Genomic DNA, 25,688 nt, shown 5'->3' with positions numbered 1-25,688 from the left:
TGGCAAAGTTATCTTTCCTGCACAAGCTTTTGTCACTTGAACCCACAAAGTACTTACTAGCACTTTGCAGAGTGCTGTACTGGTCATCTCAGTCTCCATCTTTCCTCCTCCCTGCCTGCTAGTATGTAGTAACCTGCCATTACACTGAGAATTTAGCTGCTAAACTCAAAAAAATCTTCTATAGAGGAAAATCCCATATATTTATTATACTGTTCCTTATAAAATATGTAAAGTCTTGTAGGATAATTTGGGCTGGCTGTTTTTCTTAGGTACAAATAGGTACTGTTCTACCTGAAAAATATTTTTAATTTTCTTATTTGATTCTTAAGTCACATAAGTGTTACAGCTTTTCAGTGAAAAAAGATGAACACACTGCTTTTCATGGACCCAGGCTGTTTTTTTTCCCCAGTACAATTATTTGATATAGATAAACCATACCAAAGAGGAAAAAAAATCCTGCCCAAATCTCAACAACCCAAATTCCACAAACTGAGGTAACCACTAGATCTATAAATATTCACTTCTCATAACAACACTTAAAATTTGATGATATAATAAACAAATGAAGCAGTTCTTTTGAGATGCATGGAACATAGTCTTAAATTGGAAGTAACTGGTTTCATTTAGGATGCAATGTATTGTGAGCATGATTTTGTATCTCAAGGTTTTCTGAGACACATTAAATCAATTCACATGGGTCAGTGTACAGACTTTATTTTTGCCAGATCTTATACTTCATTCACATATACCTCTTTTCACAAATACAATGTATTTATAACCACAAAATAGAGATGTGATCACAGTTATTGCAGTATGACCCCAGCAGCAAAATCTTCTGTTGGAAATGAAAATTAATTTGCCCCATCACTGCTACTGACTAAGAGTTACAGAAAAAGCTCATGAAGCTTTGGGCTTATATACACACCAGAGCAAAACCATGAGCAATTTCTACTGAATTGTATGGATATATTAAATATACTGCTTATTAAAGCTGCAACTGAATTATTTCTTATAACTCCTGTAGTGTTGTTAGCTGAAGTTATGCTTTGATAAGCACTCACTCTAATATATACATTAAGGGAAAGGTTTTAAATTAAAACAGAATATAGGGAACAAACAGCACAGAGAAAAAACAGTCTTCTGAATATTCCAATAAAAATGCATCCATCAGTTATTTAGAGATGCATGTGGTTTTTTTAATTTGAAACTATGCATATCTATCCCCACAGTTAAGAATATAAATACATGGTAAACTAGATAGGAGTTTTAAAAGAGACAGCTTCAGCTAATGTCTCATTTTTATGTATCTCCAAGGCTACAAAGGAACAGGTAAAAAGGACAAACTCAAGAGGTTTAATAGCAATATATATAGCTAATCCATATGCATTCTGTGCCACACATTAGAAAAAATATTACTGAAAATGACACTGATTTTTCCAAACACATTTTTAACATAAAGCACAATTTGATTTTTTTATCTCCTAAATCAGCTCATGAAACCAAACAAGGAAGGCCAAGAACTTTAGAAACTTGTAAGATCTTGATCAAACTTTGTAATTTTATAACATTTCTAATTTAGGTTCTCTCACAAAGTAGTCAGGTAATAACAAGTTCAAAAACATGTAGTAAAAATTTCTTTAACAGTTGCAATTCCAGAAATAAATCCCTCAGGACAAAACCTTTTGTGACAGGGCTCACATGATTGTTCCTTCACATACGAATGTTTAGGACACATGGCAATTAAAGCCATATAAATTAAATATAATTTAATGTGTTCAATGAGAATGTAATGTACTTCATCACCATAAACTTAGAAGAGGTCAGTTCCATTCTTTTTTGACAATATTAACATTAGGAAGCCACTTGTGGAATAGAATATGCACTCTGGAAACCCGTTTTACACTTATCTGCAAAAGTTATCCCATTTGCTAAAGAACATTCACTTGGTGACTAGATGCAGGACCATGAACCTAAAAGCAATGAAAATGTCCCACACTGAAAATGTGGAAATCACCCTTGAATTCAGTTGGACTCTTAGGAGTCACAGACTGAATCACAGAATGGTTTATGTTCAAAGAGACTTGAAAAATCACCTAATTCCAACTCTCATATCATGGTCAGGGATAATTTTCACTAGAACAGATTTTTCAAAGTCCCATCCAATCTGACACTTAACACTTAAAGCACAGGAAAGAATCATTAATATTATCTACACAGCTGAAAATGCGTTCCCAGACTAACAGAAATATTAGCAGGTGAAACACAAATGGAAATCACTGCACATTTGAGATACACAGTTTCAAAAAAAAAAAAAAAAAAATAAAAGCTCAAACAAGGTCACATAAATTCTAGACAGATGTATATGGTTTTCTTTACATAGATTTTTCAATGAAAATTTCAGATTGGACATGATGACTTTTTTTATATGACAGGGAAATAGATATCAATTCATGTTTCTCACTTTGTGTTAATTGTGCTCAACGTACTTTGGATTGTCTCTTTATGGTGTTTTAAGTATATATGCTACCTTCAATAAAATACAGATTCATGAAAATATATGTTCATCCATTGTCATCTACCTGTAACTACTCCAGAACATGAGTGCTGCACAATACCTTTTTTAGTAGTGCATGGATGACTGAATGCACAAGATACCAATATTCTGACCTAGCTAAAGCATACCATATTATATATTCTTTTAAAGAACTAAAAGTAAGCTATGGTTTCCTTTACTAATTGTTTATCTTCTGTGGTTTTTTGAATGCAAAGATACTTGATGCAGAGCCTAATAATTGGAGACTTGAACTGTAAGATAATTTGTGAATTGACACTTTGGGGTAGGACTAATTAATTCCATCTATTTATTTTTTACTCATTTCTGCTGCTAGGTGATTTTTGTCTCCTGCTTTTAAATATCACACATATTTAACTCAAATTATGTTTCTTGGTCTAAAGCAATATTACAAAGTTATAGAAAGCTGATATCTTTTTCATATTAAAAGAATATTTAAAAATTTACTTCTAATAATTATTAGCATACAAAATATTTCAATAGAACATGAAAAATGTTTCCTGTAGCTTTCTAGAATATTCAGCCATCTTCTAGGTGAACTATATGAAAAAAAAAAACAGTCAGTGTCAGAGTCTGAATCATCATGATGCAGTATGTGTTTACTGGTAGGCCACTCGCTAAGTGGTTCCACAATTTGCTTTGCATAGCTTGAAACTGAGGAGGCTTCCACTACTGCTGAACTTGTGAATGGATGGGACTTTGAACTCTTAATCTAGACGTAGTACAGTGGCTGACTCTCAGATCTGTCATCCTCATAACTGTCAGCCTTCTCTAAGAAAAACAAAAGAGGGATTTAATAATATGGAACAGTGTGGTGAAAGTCTTTAAACTGAGCTGACAAAGGCATGTGGAGTTGCCATCAAGTACAGCACAGCAAATATACAAGGGTAATGACATTTTAGCAGCACTACACAAAGACTAAAAACTGAAAGCACAGATAAGGTCAAGCGATAGATACACAGACCAGGAGAGGCCTTTTTAAGGATTTTCCTTATCCATGCCTCTGTTATGTACTATTCCTATCTGATCTTACTTTCAACTCTATACTTTAGACAGCATTGAAGGTGGGATTCATCTCATCTCTTTTCAGATTGAATTCTAATGCATTCAAGAACTGACTCTCTCTTCCCTTGCAATTATGGACTAAGTCTGGATAACTAACAGGATGTAAGGCATTTAACATTTTTGTTGACAAAGTCAGGTGTGATGAAACCCATTATCAGAGACCAATTGAACAGTTCACCCCTGCATCAAGGAAACTTATCTGATTTAGTAACCCTACTTCTTTTTTGTTTGTTTGCTTTCAGCTGTATGGGTATCTGTGTGACTGTCATCACCCTATTCCAAAGAAAAAGAAAGACCAATTGTTGAAATAAATGAAACACAAACACCAACATTTTGACTAAATGAATGGCAAAAGCTGTAACAATTCTGTTTTAAATCTTGTGGTAGATGTACTGTACCATTCCCCATGCAACTCAAACAACAGCAATATCTAGTAATCAGGAAGATATAATATTGTTTAAGTACTATGAATACATTATCTAAAACAAAATTATGTGGCATTATTTACTATAGCTACCAAACTTTTAAACAACACCAGCTATTATTCTTGATTGTTTCATGCTATGCCCAGATTAAACGTACCACTATTAGCATAATGGCCTTTTAAAACACACCATGTCATTCATCCAACTATAAAAGTAGTTGGAAATAGTATTTTTTGTTTCAGCATATGTTTTGAAGTAGAGTGTGAGTGTAAATGCACAAATCTCATAGTGGGAGTTGTGCACATACCAGTTTTCACACTCATTTTAACTCATAAGTTATTGCTTCTTTCTTCTGGGCTCTATCACTGACATTAATTTATAATGCTCCATATTGCTCTATACAGCAAATTCTTAAGACACTGAAAAGAATACAAGGCAAAAGACACAGTGCACATTACATGCTACAGTATATTGAAGCTTAATTACTACAAGCATATAAAAGGTTGCTCCCAGGACTTAATTTTTTTACAACAGCACCTAAGCCATGGTCTACAGGATGTACATGAGGTATTTTATTTGGGCATACTCCAAACTAGTTCAATAGTGATGGTGAACTCAATACACTTGAAAACAATTAAATTATTCCTTCTGGTTCCAGAAGTGATTAATTATCAGTACAATGAGGCAGAACAATATACTTTATTCTGGGAGCAAGCAACTTCACTTGGTACAACACTTCTTCATACTGCTCATCATGCCAGCATTAACATGCCTTCACCACAAGATAAGATATACTTAAAAGCAAGAAGCAAAGTAGAGGTGCAACAGCTGCAGATCCTTGGAGATGCTAAGTGTTGCAGTAACTTCTCTGCAGTTGGATCATATCAATAATGCCAAACTGACAGGAAGCCACCTCTCTTATCACACATCTACTCAGAAACTATAGGAAGATAAGACTAAAACTTAAATACATGTAACACATACAACATACACAACAGAACAGACATGGAAAATAGAGTTTGAACAGTACAATGAAGATGGAAATTGAAATGTCTGGACAATGACAGCAGGTCTCCAAGGACCATCACTGACAGTCAGACAGACTGCTATAAGCAATTAGGGAAAAAAAAAAATCTGTCGGGGGAAGAGAGATGAGGAGAGACAAGGATATGGAAGAGCATGCCTTATTTACTTCATCCAAACCAATAGCAGCATGATAGAATGTAGAGTAGAGAGGGACTCACAGCATGGTACACCAAAGAAAATGCAAAACATGCCATCTCAAAAAAACCTCCAAAGATGAAAAAAAAAATACATTCAGTAACTTCTTCATAAATGAGTTAATAAATGTCATTAAAATGTATGTGACATATAATACAAACTATCCATGGCACTTTCACTGGAACAGTACAAAAACTTTAATGGGTACTGTGTTATGAGTAATTGGACTCAAAACAGGACCAGAAATGCAAAGAATCAGGTATTTGGTTGCTGTTAATGGAAAATGAGACTGCAAGAGAACATGAACTACTGTATTTTAAGACGTGTTTTGAAGGAAGACTCTGGGGAAAGAAGGACATCAATGAAGGCGTGAATATGAAAACAACATGGCAGCACAACAGCTGGTAAAGACGAAATATACATCGTCATGATACAGTCAAAATGAGGACAGGAGATATTAACAGCAAAATCTGCTTTTCAAATGCAACAATCTGATACACCAATGACTCCACAAAGGGGGAAAAAGCCTAAAAAGCGAATCCTGTTCTATTTTGTACTTCCTGCAAAGAAGTTAGTGCGTGAGTCACAAGAAATACTTGAGAGACAAAATGCTGTTCTCTCTCTCCTCTTTGAGACTGGGGGCTCATATATAAATATATACACAGATATATATACACACACACACATAGGTAGATGAATATATATGGGTATATATGTGTGTGTATATAGAGAGAAAGATAGACAAAGATGTTATCTTCCTGTGTTCTTGGCAAGGAATTAGTCCTGAAGTTAGAAGGAGTGAAGGTAGGATTGAGGTTGGAAGGAAAGGTAACGAAGAGGGCATACCGCTTTCGGCTTCTGCAAACGACAAGAAAAAAATTGCAAATCAAACACTTTGATAAGAAATCAACTGACACCAAAGCAAAAGCAAAAAAACCCTTTATTTAAAAGTCTTCAAGGCTTAAAGGTTTTTCTGCTGTGAATGAGAACAAATATATGGATAGACAAAGAGAAAATTTTACAAGCGGAGTATAAATGGGGAGCAGGAGGGAAGAATCCTGGTTAGGCTTTCCTTCTTGCTTAGTTATGTAGAATAAAAATACAGGGGGTAAAGGAAGGCAGAAATCTCTCTTAAAGGGATTTCAGATGAGGAGTTTGAGTATCTGAATTTTGAACTGTTATTTTTTGATGTATATTTAACATTGGGATATTTTCAGGTTCATGTTCTCCATGTTTCCTTTGCATTTTTCTACAAAAAAAGCAAAACCTCTCCAAATAAGCTAAGAGCATTATTTAAGTGATAGTCTTTGGCTTGTACCAGGGAGACAAAAAATAATTTAAGCGCTTCCTGTTCTTAACCATGGGTTATAATATTCCCAGAAAGCAATTAGAGATGAAGAAATGGTTAACTCATATCATGAGCTGGAGTTACCAGAGTGCAAACTTTAGTAGCTGGTCAGAAACACTCTAAATTGAGTTTTGTAAATTCAGAGATTTCTTTGATAGCTGAGAAATAATTTAAATCTTATCAAATATATGAATGCAAAGGTTAAAAGAAATCTAATAATGGGTTTTTTTAATGAATCTTTAGATACCTTGATGAAAAGCAGTTGTGTAAAACAATAAACATACTCTAGATACTCTATCCATTATATGAAAACTAATATGTATTTATCATATTTATAACTATATTACTTATATTTAGGCTTTGATATCAGCTTTTAAGCAATGCTGTAAAATAATAATTGTAATTAATTACCTACCTAAACTGGCAAAACTTGTTTTCAAGGCATGCTTTCTGTTTTGTGTAGTTTTATTAGTAGACAGGAAAAAAGAAAAAAAAAATATCTGCAAGCAGGAAGCTCAGCTGCCACTAAGATCTACAGTAATATTGGCTTGGATAGAGTTCTGATAATTTTTAATTACTATTGATTTCAAATTCCCTACAGTAGAGTTAACAGAATTAGACTGTAAATAAGAAAAATTTAGAAAACTAGGATCCAGGAGGCTGCCTGGACAAAAAAAAAAAAAAAAAAAAAAAAAAAAGCAGAGGTAAATTAGTATTTATGCCATTCTACATCTAATGAAGATATTAGCAGTCAAATAAAAGTCTGCCATTCAGTTGGATGGGACTATTATTTATCCTTAAGACTGACTTGAAAATTTAAAGAGGGGCTTAGGAAATTTAAAATGCCCTTACATTGTAATGTTTAGAGCTGCATACACTCCTGAATCTTATTCACTGCTTTAGCTCTGAGTGCAAAGGCAAATGAAACTAATCTTAACAGAAACTCCCTGTGTAAATAACAAATCCAACATATAATTTAATGATATAGACATTTTATGTTGACTAGTAACAAAAATTAAACAGTTGGAAGTAAGATCTTCTCATCCTTTAAGTAGAAAGAATGCTTTGAAAATTTCATCTGCTTTTTAAAATAATGTTTTGAGACCTGTCACAGCAATGGCAGGAAGTACCAGATCTTAATGAAAGGTGCCATCTACATAATGTTCTAAATGTTTAGTTATATTTAACATTGTTTCTCTAAATTTTAAATTATACAAAACTTCTTCTATAATAGTTCTACAAAACATGAATGCAAAGTATAATTATAAAATAAATCTCCATGTATCTATTTTTTGTCACTCTCATTATATTGAAAAATATTCTCACTTCATCTTTATGAAGAATTGCCAGGAAGAAATTTGGATATGAGCAGAATAAAATATTTTCAATGTCAGCATCAGCAAATATAATTGATGCATGACAAATCTACATTGTTCAAAAAGAGCTTATGCTTCTAAACTATGTTATTCTAACTTTTATTTTATTTCTGCACCTTTTTATTTAATAAGATGCATGGAAATGCAAGTATACTTAGGAAGTGAGAAACAGAAGTTTTGTTGCATTAGCCTTCTGATTTGACTAAAGGATCAGAAAACCACAAATATCTAGTTAACATATTTGACTTGAAGAGCACAGGAACAAGTAGAACAGTAAAGATATGCTGCAGGTAGTTCTGTGGTTGATCAAACAGTGACTATAAAATTATCACTGGTTAATAAAATCAGCAGATATTACTGTGGATCAGGGTTATGAGAAAATATGACTATCTACCATATATGCCCTCCTCTTGCTACATACATATTCAATAAAGCCATCTGTTAATATCCCTTTTTAGTCTAGCAATTTTAGGCTCTTTTTTTCCCTACTATAATAATTATTTGAAACTATTATGTGTATGGCTTTAAGTAAGACATATATGATTGTATCACACTTTTACTTTTTGTGGGATCCTCTGCATCACCTTTTGATTAAGAACTCAATCCAACTCCCACTGAAGTTAATGCAAAGAATGATATGGAAGCCAACAAAAATCTGTTATTACTTCAAAAGACTGCAATATTAGCACTTATGTAAGTAAATTACAACTGAAGTAATGGCAATATAAATTTGGCCAATAATTGTTAGGAGAAAAACAGAAACCAAATATTTATTAACACTGAAGACCAAAATCTGGTAAATTGTTCCACTGCTGTTACTATAGTATTTTTCCTTTTTCTAGCAAGAGATTAAACTGTTCATAGACAGAAGAATAGATTGTTCATTTTACATTAGCTAATGCAGACTGAGGTCTTTCAATGGAAAAGTAATTTAAAAGTACAAAGGAGCTAAATACAGCATAAAAAATCTGATAGTAAAAAATAAGGATTTCTTAATCAGCATAGAGTGAACCAAAATGGTATCCAATAGTATGTACCGCTTCATAGTACCACTTCACATTTCATTTTAAAACATATGGAAGAATCCAGCAAAATCAACTACAGCGCATGGAAATACTCATAAATAGTTGTAACACTGTTTTTTCTATGTCAAATGTCTAACACAGGTTTTTTGATTCTTTTAATAAAGAAAAATTATGAAATTCAATACTATTAAACTTTCAAAACCCCATAAAATGTAGAATGAGTTCAATTGATAGAATTGGTTCCCCTGTGAGAAAAAGCTATTGTCCTCAAAGGTGCCCTTTGGCCACAAAAAGATCATTAGTAGCCAAAAAGAAGATGAACTAGTATGTATCACTTCAGGTTTACCACAGCAGTACAAAATGTAATTTTGAAAGAGGAAAATCAAATTTATCTCAGTGTCAGTATTGTCATATTTTTATTATATGACCCTTCACATGTTGCAGATAACATAACTTTTTTTTTACATAAAAATGAATATTGTTTAAAGCACGAATGGACAAGTTGATGGAAGAGTGACTCCAATGTTCAATCATGTTTCTATGAACCTTTGCACAAAAACAAAAATGCAAGAAACACTTCCCATCTGTGAATTTGTACTAAAAATAATAATTTTTTTTTTCTTTTCGGTTGATGCAAGTAACTAGCAAATTGTGAATTTCAAGGCTAAATTAATCTTTTCCATATCTAAATTGGTTCTCCCAAACTAATTTAAATGAAATTTTTATTTTGAAAATACACATAGCCATAATGAATTTTGATATCACTTCTGTTTTTAATAGTGTAATGGATCTCTGATTAAAAGTGATATGCTATAAACACAAAAATTGTAAGCTTTTCCATAAGTAAAATCACTCCTGGAGATGAGACATATGCACTACTGCACGTTTTACTAAACACTCTGACTTGGGTTAATTTTAGGAAGGAAAAGGGCAGAAATAAGTCCTTTTCAGTCCTATGTGAAATGCTGCAATGCAATGGCATGCTAATTACACTCTGAAATGTTTCAAAGAATAGCTGTGCTCATTCTGAAAAAAAAAAGCAGGCAAAATTCTTGACAGTGCATTGGAGAACTTCCAAAGTGGGTGGCACACACGCACCTGCTTTCGCGTTTCTCCGACTTGTACTCTATGGCTATCATTAAGAGCTTCAGCTTCGCAAACACCAGCCTGCAGGAAGAGAAGAGGCCAGGAGTCAGTTCTCTTTCACAACCAACATCACACATGGACAGTGGCTGCTCCCACTGCTAGGTCGAGTGTCAATGCTGAGATATTCCGGCCTCATTAGGAAAATTTTGGGGCAGAGAGTGGTAGGCCTAGAGCCTGGCTGAAGGCCTTACATTACTAAATATTAGAAGGCTCTGATCTATGTGAGACAGCTTGGTTAGCTTATCTTCAATCAACATCATCCACACCTGGTCCAGCAATATCCAAGGGCACAGAATGTTAGGAACTACATTCACGGATTGGTTGGAATATGTTCACACAGTACACACATGTGGAGTTATAAACAGAACTTGCAGACTGACATTAACTTCTGTTTCTGCCTAATTCTTCACCCTAGTGTTGACATCAAAAGCTTGAAATAGTTATCAATACTGAGTGTCCCATCATCACTGTCTTTGCACACACTTTGTTATCCAGACTGTATGGTAGCTTATTTACAAAAGAATCACACTCCTAGACTTGCATTTATGACAAATAACCTGAGGAAGCAGAACATTTCCTTTAATTTCAGACTTTTAAAATGTCATTGACTGCATGAATTTTAAAAGTTACACTACGAAACCTGTTCTCAAAGTCTGTATATTTCACAGGTAGCTGAATACACTAAGACTATCCACTAATTCAATTTCCCCTTCACAAACCAATGCAATGGACACTTTGCTGTCCTTGTCCTTTGGTTCTTCTGGAAATTGAGCAGTCAATTCTTACAGTAGTGAGAATACCTATGCACTAAACTCATTAATTAAAGTGCTTGAGGAGAGCTCCAAAGTTTAGACATGTTTCTAAATCTCAATAAGCACCCTTTCTTTATTGATTATTTTATCTCCATTCTACCAACACAGATAAATGAATGTCAGCTTTATGTCAAATACCGTCTCAGTCACATCCTCCTACAAACTCATACAGAAACTTGACGCATTTGAAAATGGTTTGGTGTGGAGATTTAATTTTCATTACTGTAGCTAGTATTAACAGCACAAACTACCATTCATTCTGAATATAATATACTTTCCTGAAATATGTTATGAGATTTCCTGTTTCGAGAAATCCACACAAACTTTTGTCCCTATAGTAAAAAACATTTCCTCTCAGTAAACTCAACAGAGTTTGGCTGACACAGGAGAAGGATGGATTGAGAACCCCTCAACTTTACCAGCAAGTTGAAGATGGCTCTGTCATAGCTACACCCTAGACAACTTCTAAATGGATAATATTTGTCTAACAAGTTGCTTCTCCCTCATTCTAATGTCATGTTTTTACTCCTGTAAAAATTGGGAAAGGTGGGGAAGTTAGAGGAGTAGAAGAATACTCGTCCTCCTTTACATAAGAGATTGTATTTTACTTCTCCATCTCTTTCCTCCTCTAAGAATGGAGTCTTCAGAAGTTTTTCTATGTTAACTAGTTTGACACCAAGCTCATCCAAGCAGGGTCTGTTTCTTTCTAAGCATTTGCACAGTCTCTAGCAAACGGTGTCCACAGCAGTGTACAGCTGTCCTCAGCCAGTATGGCTGGAATGAAGAGCAAAGCCAAGCCAGGAGGAAATATGAGTGTGCTAACTAACCTGATAATATGGACAGAGTACTCATTATACAAACCTTATGCATACAAATCCCTCCTTCACAGACTCATTCTAGGCTAAGCATTTTTCAGTCTCCAGAAATTAAGTTGTCACATGGCTTACACTATGGTTATGTACTATGTGCTTCTTTCTCATAACTGAACAGACATATCTTTTCTCTGACATATTTTACTTGCTGTAAGTGGTTTGAAAACTTTTCCACAGAGCTCTGGGTGCCACACTGCTTACATGACTCCACAACATCTGTTTAAATTAATGAATAGTTTCCTTGGAATGGAACACAAGCCAAGATGGTCATGTTGACCACTACTATTCAAAGAATGGGAAACACTGGAAAAATAACAGAATAGTGCTTGTGAGTAAATAACTCAATTTAAAAATATTGATGATGAGTTTGTTCAAGACCAAAAACATTTATGCTTTCATTTACAATTATTTAATTACAAATCTCTCCTGAAACCAGCCATTACAATGTTTCAGGTGCTTCCATGCAGTGATTGCTTTAATGTTTATTTTATGAGACACCATCTGAGGTAGCAGCATTAGGACTTTAGCAGAGTGAAAATGTCTCATGCAAAAAAATTAGATTTCTCTTACACTAAGGTAAATATTTCTGTATATTAAATGTATTTCTACTTACTCACAAACTGCTGGGAAGGACAAACCCACAAAGGCACTAGACAGATATTCTGTATACATTTCATTTGCAACTCCTTCCAGGTAGTATTTCTGCCACGTATCCTCCTCAATCTAAAACCAAAGAAACAGATGCAGAGTTCTGAGTAAAAATCAGACCTTTCTTTGAAACTTACAAACAACTGCTTATACATGAATCAGATTTTAACACATAAGTCAGTACACTTTTATAGCAATTAACATCGCTTATTTGTAAAAGATCTTCTAGAATGTTGAGGAAAAAAACCCAAAACAGGGTCCCTGTACTAAGTAAATCAAGTATCATATGCAAAAATAATACATTGAATTCTTGTCAAGCACACTTGAGCATAAGGTGAAACAAAGTTGTAAAGAGCATGAGGAAAAAACTTTCCCAATTTTCTCTTTTTAAAATAGTAGAATCACAGAATGTTAAGGGTTGGAAAGGCCCTTAAAGATCACCTTCCTGCTATGGGAAGGACAGCCCTCACTAAACCAAAAACTTTCAGGATTTCAAATTTCATTATTCCAGAGCTATTTTGACAGGACTTAATATAGTATTTTAGATAAGTTTGCATTTTTATTCCACAGGCTTATTATTAATTTGGGATTCACCAATCTTTTTCTCATGCTAACTAGCCAGAAAGCACTCTTTCAAAAAAAATGTTCCAAAGAACAGAAGGATGGAAACTTGTTAAGAAACCTGATGAAATGTAAGTTAAAATGATTTTTTCCTCTTGTTTTTTGTTTTCTTTGGTTTTGTTTTTGGGTTTTTTTTGTGATGTTTAGGGGTTTTTTATTTGTTTGTGTTTTGCCTTGTTTGTTTGTTTTGGGTTTTGATTGGTTTTTTTATTGTTTTTATTTTATTCCCTCCTCCTGTTGACACGCTGCCAGTAATAAATTACTTTAGTTATGGAGATGTAAATGACTGAAAAAATAAATTGCAATATGGAGATGTTCCAAATCATACACAACCTGACAAGTGGGCTGCAAACAATCAGAAAAAAATTCTTCCACAGTAATTTGTTTCACCGTTCAGAGGCCATGTGGGATGGTAAAAGGGATTTGCATTGTGTTATTCCCCACCACACACAGAGAAGCCATATCACATTTTTTATAACCCTTTTATTTATAGGAAGCTTGCAAATGTTGCTGATCAGCAACTCTATATACAGAAGAGAGATAAAGTGCAGGCTTGGTAAAAAACTAAGAGTAATGATAGCAAGGGCATGTTTGTAACTTTTGGTATATTTTGTGGCTTTTTCTTACATTGACACCACCTGGGGTTGGAAAAAAATATACAAGTATATTACATATCTCCCTTTCTACTTTCTTCCCTTGCTTTCTTTTCTTTAGGCAGATGGTTTTGATTTGGAGGAAAGAACTCTGGATCAGTCTATAATTAAATATTCACCCTTAGTCAAGGACTGAGAAAGGAAAAAACCAAACATTCCCAAAGCAATGATCAAGCACCATAGATACCAGTCAGTGTTACATTAAACTTCATTAGGTGACTGAAGTGTTTAGTACATGATCTGTTAGGATACCACAAAATGTTGATTATAGAATTTAATGAATTGCTTATATTTGGGATGCTCTAAAATATTATTATAAGATGATTGTTAACAGTCAACTACACATGATCTTTCTGGTTTTTTCTGAACTATGACATTTTCCCAGTGATTTCAAAAAGACAGATGGTCACCTGCCTGGTATCTTTTGTGAGGCAAAATAATTTAGGAGTCATTATGCTCTTCAGTACTTTAAGCCTTTATGATGATATTTTAAAGTTTAGGTAACTGATGGAACCGATCTAGAATGGGCCATACTACCAAAACAACTTCAATCTGTATCTTCTGATTCCTCTCTAGTACTGCAAACATTATTATCTCAGGCCCTAAGTCACACTGCAATTCTGTCTACTGATATTCATAAAATGAATTAGCCACTACTTCAATAGCCTGTATGAAGACTAGCTGGAAAATTACATAGTGCAACCCAAGAGAAGAAATGTAATTTTCATCTGAATCTTTTTTCAAATCATGATACTACTCTGCTCTCCTCTATTTTATATATAGATACAATATTGTTACCAGCAAATATATTTGCATAATACAATCAATTTATAGTGAGACATGGTGACAGATATATGAAAAAGTGACGTAGCTTTTTCAAGTACAGCCATTAGCATTGTCAGAAGAAAATACACCCAGCAGTGTAATTATCAGGAATTCTGTAGCTCCAAAAGAACTATCTTGCTCATGGCATTTGCTTTTCAGTGTAATGACATAGTTACATGCAAGAGATTGAGTGTATCTGAATCTGATCATGCTATCTAATCTCTTCTGCCAAGATCCAAGTATCACTATCCAGATAGAGAACAAATGCTAGAGTTGCATTGTGACCTAGGATTTTTCATTTCATTTTGCAAGGGAAGGGATGGTGGATATACAATTCCTTTATACACAGTGAAAGCAGATGTAAAGTCTGCTCCTTAGCAGTGAATAAGATCAGCTCATCACCACCATAGAAAGGGCACAAAGCAGGACAAAGCCTTTGAGGTTGTTTAATATTCTAATTCTCTATCTCAAACAATATAGATGAGAAGGAAAAGTACCCACAGAATCATAGAATGGTTTGGGTTGGAAGGGACCTTAAAGACAGCCTCATTTCACTCTCCCTGCTGTAGGCAGGGACCCTTTCCACTAGACCAAGCTGTTCAGACCCATCCAACTGGTTTTGGACACTCCCAGGTATGAGGCAACCACAACTTCTATGGGCAACCTGTTCCAGTGCATCACCATTCTCACAGTAAACTTTCATCCTAATATTATTATCCAATCCTGCCTTCTGCCAGTTTAAAGCTCTAACTCCTTGTCCTAAATCAATATGACTTTGAATATTCTTGATTGGTAGTTAAAAAGGATGTGTACAGTGAAAGCAGTATCGCTAAAATATTTTCTCCCATTCACCTACAATATCCACCCAAACCACTTGAGTGAATGTCTAGTATTTTTATGCCTTTGTATATGGATCTGACAGAAAAGTAATTGGCTGAAAGCAGTTCTTATGGTCATACCATAGAGTGAAGCTTCTTAGATTTACAATCTTATAATTGCATTTCCTTATTTTTTATAAATTATCAACTACTTCTCTACTCAATTCCATTGTCTGTTGAAATCAAAGCTAACAAATATCCTTTGTACTATGAAGACTTTACAATCTCAGTCAACTATTTCCACAGCTTTCTGTATGCAAGGATGATTATTAAAATTTGTATAAAAAGACTATATTTGATAAAACATCAAATATGCTAATTCAGATAAATTCTAATTTCAAATGAGATTTATGCAGTTTTTCCCATGTAGAATTTTGTAGTGAGTCAAGGCAGAGAGAGTATCCTTGAATTATAATGACATTAATTATTTTTTAGATTCTGGCCTTGTTGGATTTGAACTGAAATGGATACAGTCTCTAATTCTAATAGTTTCAAAAATACAAAACAGGGCAAGATTTCTATCCAGTCATGAGGCAAAGGATAGACTGGTGTTGATCTGTTCAAATGATTGACTGAAAATGCAATCCCATGGTAGACTTTAGCCCAAAACAAACACACTCATATCACAAGGACTGATACTATGTATACACAGCAAACAGTTTCATACCACAAAAGGCTTTAATTCCTAGAATCAGTGATTTAAAAATACTACAGACAGGAAGATCTTTACTCGATCTTTGAAGATAAATGTATTTGGTAACAGGCTACATTTAATATTTTATCTAGGTCCTGTGAGTAGGATCATGTAATCAGTTTATTATGCAGCTTCTTCAAGAACCTCACATTAAATTGAAACATTTCATTTCCTTCTCACTCGCCCCTTAAAGCCCTCCTACATGTCAAGGAATTCACTGTTCATTCTCCAGTTCTACACTTTGAAGCATTCCTAGGCTGCCTAGGTGGTCAAAAATAAAGAGCAAACAAGTTGATGTGTTCCATCAGTGTAGGTAAGCACCCAGCTGATGTAAATCTGCATGCCTTTATTATGTCTCTCTGTCAGCCTGGACTAGAAAGGAATGTAAAGTGGGCATTGCATATGTGTAGATGTGAGCAAAAGCTGCTGAAAGAGCCCACAAAACACTCCTGCTCTCAAAATAACTTAGAGTATAATAGAGACAGCTCCAGATAATTTTCATATCTGGAATGAGGTGTCCAGGCTGTCGTACCAATAGAGCAAAGACAAAACTAATTTGGCTGTGGACTTGTGTTACACTCGAGTACCACATTGCACATTTCATTAATTTACACAACAATACTAATTTGACTTGTAGGTTGTAGATTGGCCTGTACAAAATTTAATCACTTCTGCCTATTATTCCACATATCTGCTTTTTGCAATGTTTTTCATATAGACAGACTTCTGGTATGCACTTGCTAATTCAAACAATACAGGACTTGCAGTACAGTACAGTACTTCCATATTTTTCCCAGACTGTGCATGCTAATAAAGAGACCAAATTCATTTTTTAATACAACAGTAACAGTCTATGTTATAAGAAGACTGGATTATTAAAATACAGTTTACAGGTGTAAAGTTTTGTGGGTTTTTTTTCCCTTAGCATATATTCTGGTGCAATCTGTCTTGTAGTGTTTACAGAACATTAATCTTTTTGAGCTAATTTCCTTTTTGTTCAGTTTGGTGCCAAAAAGAATATAAAGGATTCCATATGATATTACATTGCTAAAACCAAAAGGAAAATATTAGGAACAAATATAATATTTTGAGGTTTCTTAGTTTGTTTTACTTCTAACACTGAGCAGACTGTTTACACAAATAATTTTGCTGTAAAGTAATGCATAATGAGTTAAATGTGTGCAATGTCACCATCAATCATGTTCATTTGTGTTTGACTGACCAAACATTTATGGCACGTTAAATCACTTTCTAATCACGCTATGGAGGTGGAATAAACCCACATTTCAAGCTTTCATTAAAAAATACAGACGTTTCCATACATTTTCCTGGCAATCTCCTAACTGGTGAGAGATTCCACTATAATGTTTACCTAAGAAATTTGTGAAGGCCTGACAGTACTTAAATTGAATGTTCTTAATGAAAAGGGCTGAAAGTTATTTTAGGGAATGAACATATTTCTCTTCAATAGAGCCCTCTTCAGCATTTCTAATCAGTGTAGCTGCTCTCCTACAATGCACTGATGATTCACAGCCACTATGCAGTAAATTTCCTTTTTCAAGTTTTTAGAGTGAGACAGATATGAGAAAGATCATCCTTTCAGCTAAATAAACAAATGTTTTGTTATCACCAATAGGGTTAGAGTCACGTAAAGAAATGTGTCTCAAGTCTTGTCCTTCTATTTGGCTTCAGATTTTGAATTACAAAGATCTTTAGAAGTGAAGATGTGCATTTTACTTGCCTAGAAAATTCACTCTTAATTATGTGGAAAACACATTTTTAACCAGTATTAACAGAGAACTGCAATCTTAATGCACTCTCTTATGGCGTTTTTTCCTCCCAGTGCCACGTGAAGGTGACATTTGAAGTCACACAAGTTAAGGTATGTCTGCACAGTACCCTGTTTATAACTGTATAAAATCAGACATAAGAGCAAAACTGACAATGACAGCTTCCCCAAAATCAAATTCATTGTTGTTTTTATGCTTATTCTCTGTACGGAGAAATACTCATATGTAATTTGAGTAAAGCCTTGCAAAGCTGAGCCTTCAGCTTAAAACTGTTCATCAATGAGATCTAATCTGTAACTGGACTGAACTATTATAAGAATGTATTATAAAATAAGAAAACATAGCTGGCTAAGATAATGGCAGAAGCGGTTAGATATAACTTATGGAAACATGGTACCTGTACATATCCATATTTTGATTTTAAATGCTTTTAGAAAAAAATCCAGACAATAAATGTGTGTATTTCTCGTACAGCTCCCCCAGAGTCAGATATTTGCACACTCTATCTTTGTGAATTTCTCCACTTTCTCACTGTTTAAAGTGAGTATTAAAATAGCTTGAATAGGACTGAGAATTCTGAGGATACTCATATATTTGGACCTCCTTAGGAGAAAACTGACTTCTTTCTGATTTTGGAAAGACAGAGGATGAGCAAAATTTTCACATGTACTGTGATGTCAAGACCAAGTTCATGCAACAGGCTGCCTCAGTAATTTGCATACATTAGTGTGACTGTCACAAATGTTTGACACTCCTGAGAGTTTTGGGTTACCACCGCAGGCAGGAGTGAGAGACCAAAGTGACAGGCAAGGAGATGTTCACAAGAGATATACAGTTTTCTTCTGGGATATATGTAGAAAGGATTAATTTCCAATTGGCCACATGCTGAGGAGTCACAGATAGATTCCAGGTTGCTGAAGTAGAACAACTTTATTTTTATGTTTCTTTTGGTTGAGTTTTTTTCCAGAACATGAATAAAGATGAACAAGGTTGAAGGTATTGTAATTGCAGGCAGTAAAGTGCAGAGCCCAGACCTATTTTGATATTGAAAACTGGCCTTTTTTGATTAAATGCAATAGTATGAAATATTTTTCATGGGAGCCTGCTGTCTTCTAAAAATACCTTCTTAATAATGTCAGGACTTTATAAGAAGCAAACAAAGACTCACTGTCCTGCACCAACATATGCACCTCTAAGAGAACTGTCCTGGCTTTCTCATCTGAGGATATGAGGATATTTTTATTTTTAGCTTACTTGCACAATGGACTTAAGTGGACCATGGCCTACCTTTCACTCCAGTGTTTCCCATCCCATTAAGAACACTTGTGAGACTAGAAACTTCCCACCCTTTATGTTTGGAATCAGTGTCCCTGAAATGCACCAGGAAGGATGCAATGATTGCTGCGATGGAGGCCTTGGTCCAGTGAACCAGTACAGCTGCCACAGAAGTCTAAGTGGGTTACAAATTTGCACTCTAAGTCCAAAAGAGCTCTTAGACTGAAGGGAAACAAATACATGAATGATGTGGGAAGTCTGGGCCTCAGTTCTTAACACATGTTTCTTATTTACTCATAGTCAGAGATCCACTAGTTTCTTCATGTAAAAGATGAAAACCATCAGTCCTTTTTTCTTGGCACTTTGTTGCTGCATGAGACTTTGAGAAATCTTTTTGTTTTTTTAAGCAGCAGCAACTTTTCTAATAGACAAACACGCTCTTTGTCTAAAATCAAGCAAAAACACAAAATGCCAGAAATATCTCCCTGGAAATGGATGATGATTTGGAAAATATTTTAAAGGCCAGATACTTGCTGAATAAAAATAAAAAAAAAAAAAAGAAAAACAAACAAACAAAAAACCAAAAGCAAAAAAAACCACAAACCAAACCAAAAAAAACAAAAAACAACAACAAAAAAAAAAACACCACAAGCTGATAAAACCTGGCTTATTGCCCAATTTTCAGCAAAAATATTGAGCAATTCAATTTAAAAAAAATATCGCCAATTCAATTGGGCAATTCAATTGGCATGGAAGTGTGTGCTGTTTTTTTTTTTCATGTTACAAGATCTGTTAATGTCTATCTGTTTTTCTGTTTCACATTTGAGCCATTCTCTACTCCAGACTCAGACAACCTTAATTGCAGACTAATATGTTCTAATGAGAAAGGCATTACCTTTATGAATGACCTCATAGAGAAGAGGTTGGCTAACATTGTTGAAAGGCCCGGTGCCAGGCAGCTCTGGGCTATGAAACCCAGCTTCAGCTCAGCAAGACAGATTGCATCATCCCCTTCTTTCCAGTTCCAGCTTGGGATATTTAGTAGATGGGCCTGGAAAACAAACAAATAACATATCCCACTGGTGAAGAACCAGAAACAGAAGATAGCACGGAATGACTTTCTCTATTAATACCTTGACTTTTTCTGAGTAGGCAGGAGCATTTCAAGTGTTTCAGAGCTTAATTCTATGCTGAGAAATGTTCCACTCTTACTTACTACAGATAAAATGCTACATTTCTCAAGACATGCTGGCTGTGGCACTCTGTCAGGTCTATCCTCACACCTGAACTAGAAGAATATTGTAAAGTTTCCTTCCCTTCTGCATGTTCCTTTTACAGCACTTTGAACTACCATCTGACTGATGAGAAACACACATAATATACAAGAAGTTAATACAACTTAGTTAATACAACAGTAGTTGCTCTTGTTCTAGCAACAGGTTACAGGTATAAGGAGATGTTATCAAACCTTCCTAGTACCAGATTTATTGTGTATTTCATCAAATGAAGGTTTACCCAGTCAAGCTTTTTCTCAAACAGTGGGCAGTGGTTGATCCTTTCAGAGCTAATAAAAGAAGCAGGCTACATATGAGTACTGTGTTATCTGATATATCCTTCCTAACCTTGTTAGTCAGCACTTTATGGACTTCTTCATCTCAGGATTGAATAAACTGACTTCATTGTGTTTAAGGGTCACAAATATACCATAAAAAACCTTTTCAAATACCTTTCCAAAGTGGATTTGTAATTTTGAGCTTCACAATATTCTTAGTACCCACATCTGGGTTATGTTTTAGATTAAAAATCACATAAATTTATCTATTTTGTACCTACTGCTTGGCAATTTCAGGTCTACATGGTCACACCAGAATCAAAAAATCACAATTATCTCCACTAAAACACTAAGAGCAGAACTTACAGAGTTGAAGTGGTGAAAGGTAATCTGGCATCAATAACAACTATGGACACTATGTAGCTTTGAGAATTAGATTCTAGGCAACTAATAAATGTCAAGATTTTGATAAAATCCCTTGCATATATACTACTATATATAAATTACTTTGGAACTGGATTACATGACAAGGTTTATTAAGATGTTTTAGTTTGGAAAGAAAAATGCTTGCTGTTACTGGAACTAGAAAAATTATGAGTGAATGCAATGTAGTAAAAAACTCTGAGAAGAAACAGCAGCCATTACATTACCTTATTGTGGTACTGCAACATCTGAGTGATAATTCTTATCTTCGGATGATAATTCTTTATGGAAATAACTCTAAAAATAAAAGGAAAAAACTATTAAAATATCTTTTAAGTGATAGGGTATTTCGATAATGTATTCTACCATGTTGTCAAGTCCCACAATTAAAACTGTGCCCTTATTCATCTGCCTGTAAAGCAAACTGATTGATGTCAGACCTTTGAAATATTTACACATAGTCAAACTGAGGTAAGAATTAGTGTCTAGTACTAAAGAGCAATAAGCCTCAGGAAATATTCAGTTGAATGGCTTGCCCACACGGAGTTTGCAGAAAAAGAGACTTGTTTTAGCAGCTCTATTCAGATACTGATTCCATTAGGAAAATAATGCAGTTGGAATTGTTACATCATCCTCAGTGATTATTTTCATGTCTCTGAGTCAACATACTTGATTAAGTTTCCCAATGATATATGCCTGAAAAAATTAATTTCTTTCTGCCCCATCACATATTATTTATTTATAGCTGCTAGACATTCATCCTATCTAAACACCTTGAATAATGATTTTGTGTTTCACATGCAAATTCATCTTAATTTTGATGGATTAATCCAAAGATCAATATAAAAACTGATAGCTGAATGCAGAATTTGTATAACATGGGGCTACTTTCACAGTCTGCACATTTTCTGCATTCTAAATTATTTAATGAATCTAAGATATACTCAACTATGTATAGATTTTAAGTGGCTGGAATGAAAAATGTTTGAGAAATGCATGAATTGATAATGTTTTATAAAAAAGCATTGAGCAAAATTAAAGAGATGAACAGCCAAAAAAAAAATCTGGTATTTAAAAACTAAAGGTATTTAAAAAAGATAAAACAATGAAAAAAAATGTGATTTATTATGGAATCATCTGTCTTATTATAAGAGTAAATATCATAAATGTTCACATTGGTGTTTTGTAGAACATATACTGTAAACTACTGGTCTGGCTTGTGTTCTTAAGCTTAGCAAAGCTAGAACAAGAAAGGTAAAAAAATTGCACTATTTTACCAAGTCTTTCTTCTAATTTTCCATTTATTGCTGAATTGTTTAATTAAACATTCAATTTTTAAAAAATAAATTGTGACAATACACAAGAGAATTCTACTCTCACATCAAAAATTTTGCATTTTATTACATTAAATGTATTAAATCTACTAAAAATGCATCAGTCTGCAACTGGAATATTTTTAATGTATTTATGTAATCAATATCAAAATCAAGTTTTTTGCATTGCAACTGAAACCCAAACCATGTTTGTAAAATGAAACTAGGTGTATTTTAGCCTTGTTTCTTTCTCAGATAACTAAACCTCTTGCACACAGTGGTAATTTTCCATAAGAGCAATTTAAGTAGCACTTATTTATTTCTCCCCTTCCTTCAATACACAGCATGCTAACATCTGACAAGCCAGTAAAATCAGTTTATAACACTGTCCAATCCAATATGAGAGAACTTTTAATCAATCACTGACCTGCAATTTTAATTTCAAAAAGGAGACTGGTCTCATTAAAACTAGGATTGTATGAACAAAACAAAAAATGGAATGGCTTAGGTTTGCTGTAACTCTAGCTGCCATCTACTGACACTGTTCATCTCCTCCCTTCAGAGACTACAAGGAGAAAAGCAGGAGGAGATCTGGTGGTCCCTAATGTCATAAATGCCTTGTCAGTCAAAACAAGGAATGATTAGTCTTCAGTGTAAAAAAAGCAGGCTGGAGACAGGAGACAACTCCCTTGTATACTTTGCTATCCCCTAAGCAGTGCATTACTTGCAGGAACAGATCCACCATGGAGCAGCAGGAATGAAGCACTGAAGGTGCTTCTTCCCCACTGTTGACACAGTCCCTGCAGTGCATGCACTCATGCATGCATTGTTGCAACAACCTGACTGCATTCCATTTCCTCTCTGTGTTCAGCTAGGAATACTCAAACACCAGCTCCTGCAAAATGATTGAGTGTCAAAGCCTGTGCCCCAAGTGTCTCTTCTGACACACTAAGGAGACATGAAAGCGTGGAGGTAGGAATTTAGGGTATTCTCACCTCTGGACTTTGGTGACGATCTTTTAATTTGTGTCTAAAAAAAAAAATAAAATCCTACAGTGTTTTTTAAGTGCAACAGATCAGATATAAAATTAGCTAATCAGAGTTAAGAGCCAAAAAGCTATTAAAAACTACAGAGTTTACCTCATAATATTGGAGGCATCTTCAGCATCTGGGTCAGCGCAGTATTTATTGGCAAGGATTAGGCACGCATCTGCTGACTCTATCTGAGACACCAAAGAAAAAGGAAACATATAAAGCAATGTCTCTTTCCAGCTCTTCCTTCCTCATTAACTATGAGGGAATCCAGCACTGGTTGCATGAGTGTTGAGTGTCAGTTCTCAATACTGCTAATCAAAAACGTTTCTAGGCTAACATGAGTTCATGCCAGTGATTACAACCACTCTTGTGTACACAGGGAATTTCTTGAAACTTGCTTATGATGATCAGAGCAGGTCAGCAGTTCAACTGACAACTTACTCTGTATCAGCTGAGCCGCAAAGGTGGCAGTGTTAATCTTTTGTGCCCAGATACTGGAATTTACATTTCTAAATCCATCGGAAGGTCCCGTTGCACCAGTACAGTGCTCCCGCAAGTCCTGCAGCTTTGTTTGGGAATTTAAGTACCTTCCTATTCAAGACAGGAAGAGGTGGCTGTATGGTTTAGAATCTGAGCACCAGATTTAGAAAGCAGGAAGAGGACAACTGATCTATTCACAGGACCTCTAGATTCACACAAACCTGAGCTTTACAGAACTCAAAGCAGATGACAAAAGTATTTTCCAGTGTATACAACCAAATATCAACACGAAGAAGGGTGGAATACAGAACACAAAATAAGAACACACAATTTTATGATCATAATTAGGACATGCTCTGATGAACTGAAACAGTGTGCATTGGGCTACAAAAATCTTAAGCAACTTCTGCAGTCAAAATAGACAAAAGATATGATTAGTACTCCAGACCGTGTTAATCACACTGTACTAAAATATTCTTGGCTTAAGTTGCCAGTTTATATTCCATTGGAAAATCAAAATAAACTAAAAAGTTAACGATCTATCTGACAACTTGATTTTTCTTTAATTTTCTTTTTTTTTTTTGAAACGTCATGCTTTAAGAAGAATCAAATAATTTACCATTTAGAAATTATAGAAAATAAATATCTAAATAAGCAAGCCTAACTAACTTTATCTACCAAAATCTTGACCTGCATTTTTTTCAGGATTATAGGTAACAGAAAAAGGGTTTGGAGTATGAAAAATATTTTTAAATTATTCGGATAAATTTAGGCAACAGCATTTTAAGAAATTCCTGTAAGACAATATCTTGCTATATCAAATATTAATGTAAAATACACTTTTGAATGAAATGTCAATGAAAAATTCATAAAGAGTTCAATGGAATGGCATATAATTATCTTAAGTCATAGTTGCTGTAGCTTTGAAGATATAAAGACATGGGGAAAAAAGGTTTACCAGTATAGATATAATTTATTACTTAAGATAATAGAGATGGAAAAACATTCTTTTGGGATTACATGAAGAAAGGCTTTAGTGTTTAGGTTTTTTTCCAAATAATGCAAAGAGTACTTAGAAAAAGGTCAATTAGCAGAACAGAACAAAAAAGCTGTTACCTTCACTCTTGCCAGGTCATGGGGATTAAGGACTGAACCCTGATAAAATTCCACCTGAGTGAAGTGTCGTTTAAAAAGAGCTTCCAGCTCAAGGTTAGGGGAGATACTGCATAGGAAAGAGGAAGAAAACACAAGAGCAAATGAGAGGTCAATTTCCATAACTGCTCCATTTCCTCCATTTACAAACCCACCTATTTATTTTAGATATTCAGACTTCTGCTGATGCCTTTTCTGTGGCATGGAAACAGCACACCTTACTTAAAAGATAAACTACATTGCTTTCACTGCCTTACTTTCATCTGCTGTGCTTCTGGCCCACCATGTGCTACTCTCCACATTCATCATGTGTACATTTCCAAGTGATGGGAATCCATAAGTGTGGGCGCAAACATTTGAAAAGATCTTCTCCCACAGCATTCTACCCAGAAATTACATAGTACCACAATCATCCTCTGCATGTCCCCACCATTCCCACAATGGCTGACTGTGTTGAATAAAACAGCTCAATGCAAGATCTCTAAAAT

The 25,688-nt window shown here is 34.6% G+C and overlaps 1 protein-coding gene across 50 annotated transcripts in view; it reads right to left on the bottom strand.

The window, feature by feature from the left end:
- Positions 1-25,688, bottom strand: part of KCNMA1 (potassium calcium-activated channel subfamily M alpha 1) — a 428,996-nt gene that overhangs the window by 110,849 nt on the left and 292,459 nt on the right. For 36 of the 50 annotated variants that reach the window (XM_085583432.1, XM_085583417.1, XM_085583419.1 and 33 more), the window contains 7 exons: positions 25,165-25,270; positions 23,674-23,756; positions 21,449-21,518; positions 20,142-20,297; positions 12,476-12,585; positions 10,131-10,199; positions 6,130-6,141 (listed from right to left, as the gene is read on the bottom strand). In XM_085583432.1, the coding sequence (XP_085439558.1) occupies positions 6,130-6,141; positions 10,131-10,199; positions 12,476-12,585; positions 20,142-20,297; positions 21,449-21,518; positions 23,674-23,756; positions 25,165-25,270 (606 nt within the window). The remainder of the gene's footprint in view (positions 1-6,129; positions 6,142-10,130; positions 10,200-12,475; positions 12,586-20,141; positions 20,298-21,448; positions 21,519-23,673; positions 23,757-25,164; positions 25,271-25,688) is intronic. The other 14 variants (XM_085583437.1, XM_031505199.3, XM_085583445.1 and 11 more) reach the window with 1 other exon arrangement.

The sequence above is a fragment of the Lonchura striata genome, chromosome 6 (assembly GCF_050655825.1).
Source record: "Lonchura striata isolate lonStrDom1 chromosome 6, ASM5065582v1, whole genome shotgun sequence".
Taxonomy (NCBI): Eukaryota; Metazoa; Chordata; class Aves; order Passeriformes; family Estrildidae; genus Lonchura; species Lonchura striata.
Note: the sequence above shows the minus strand (reverse complement) of the source record. Positions and strands in the feature narration are given on the sequence as shown.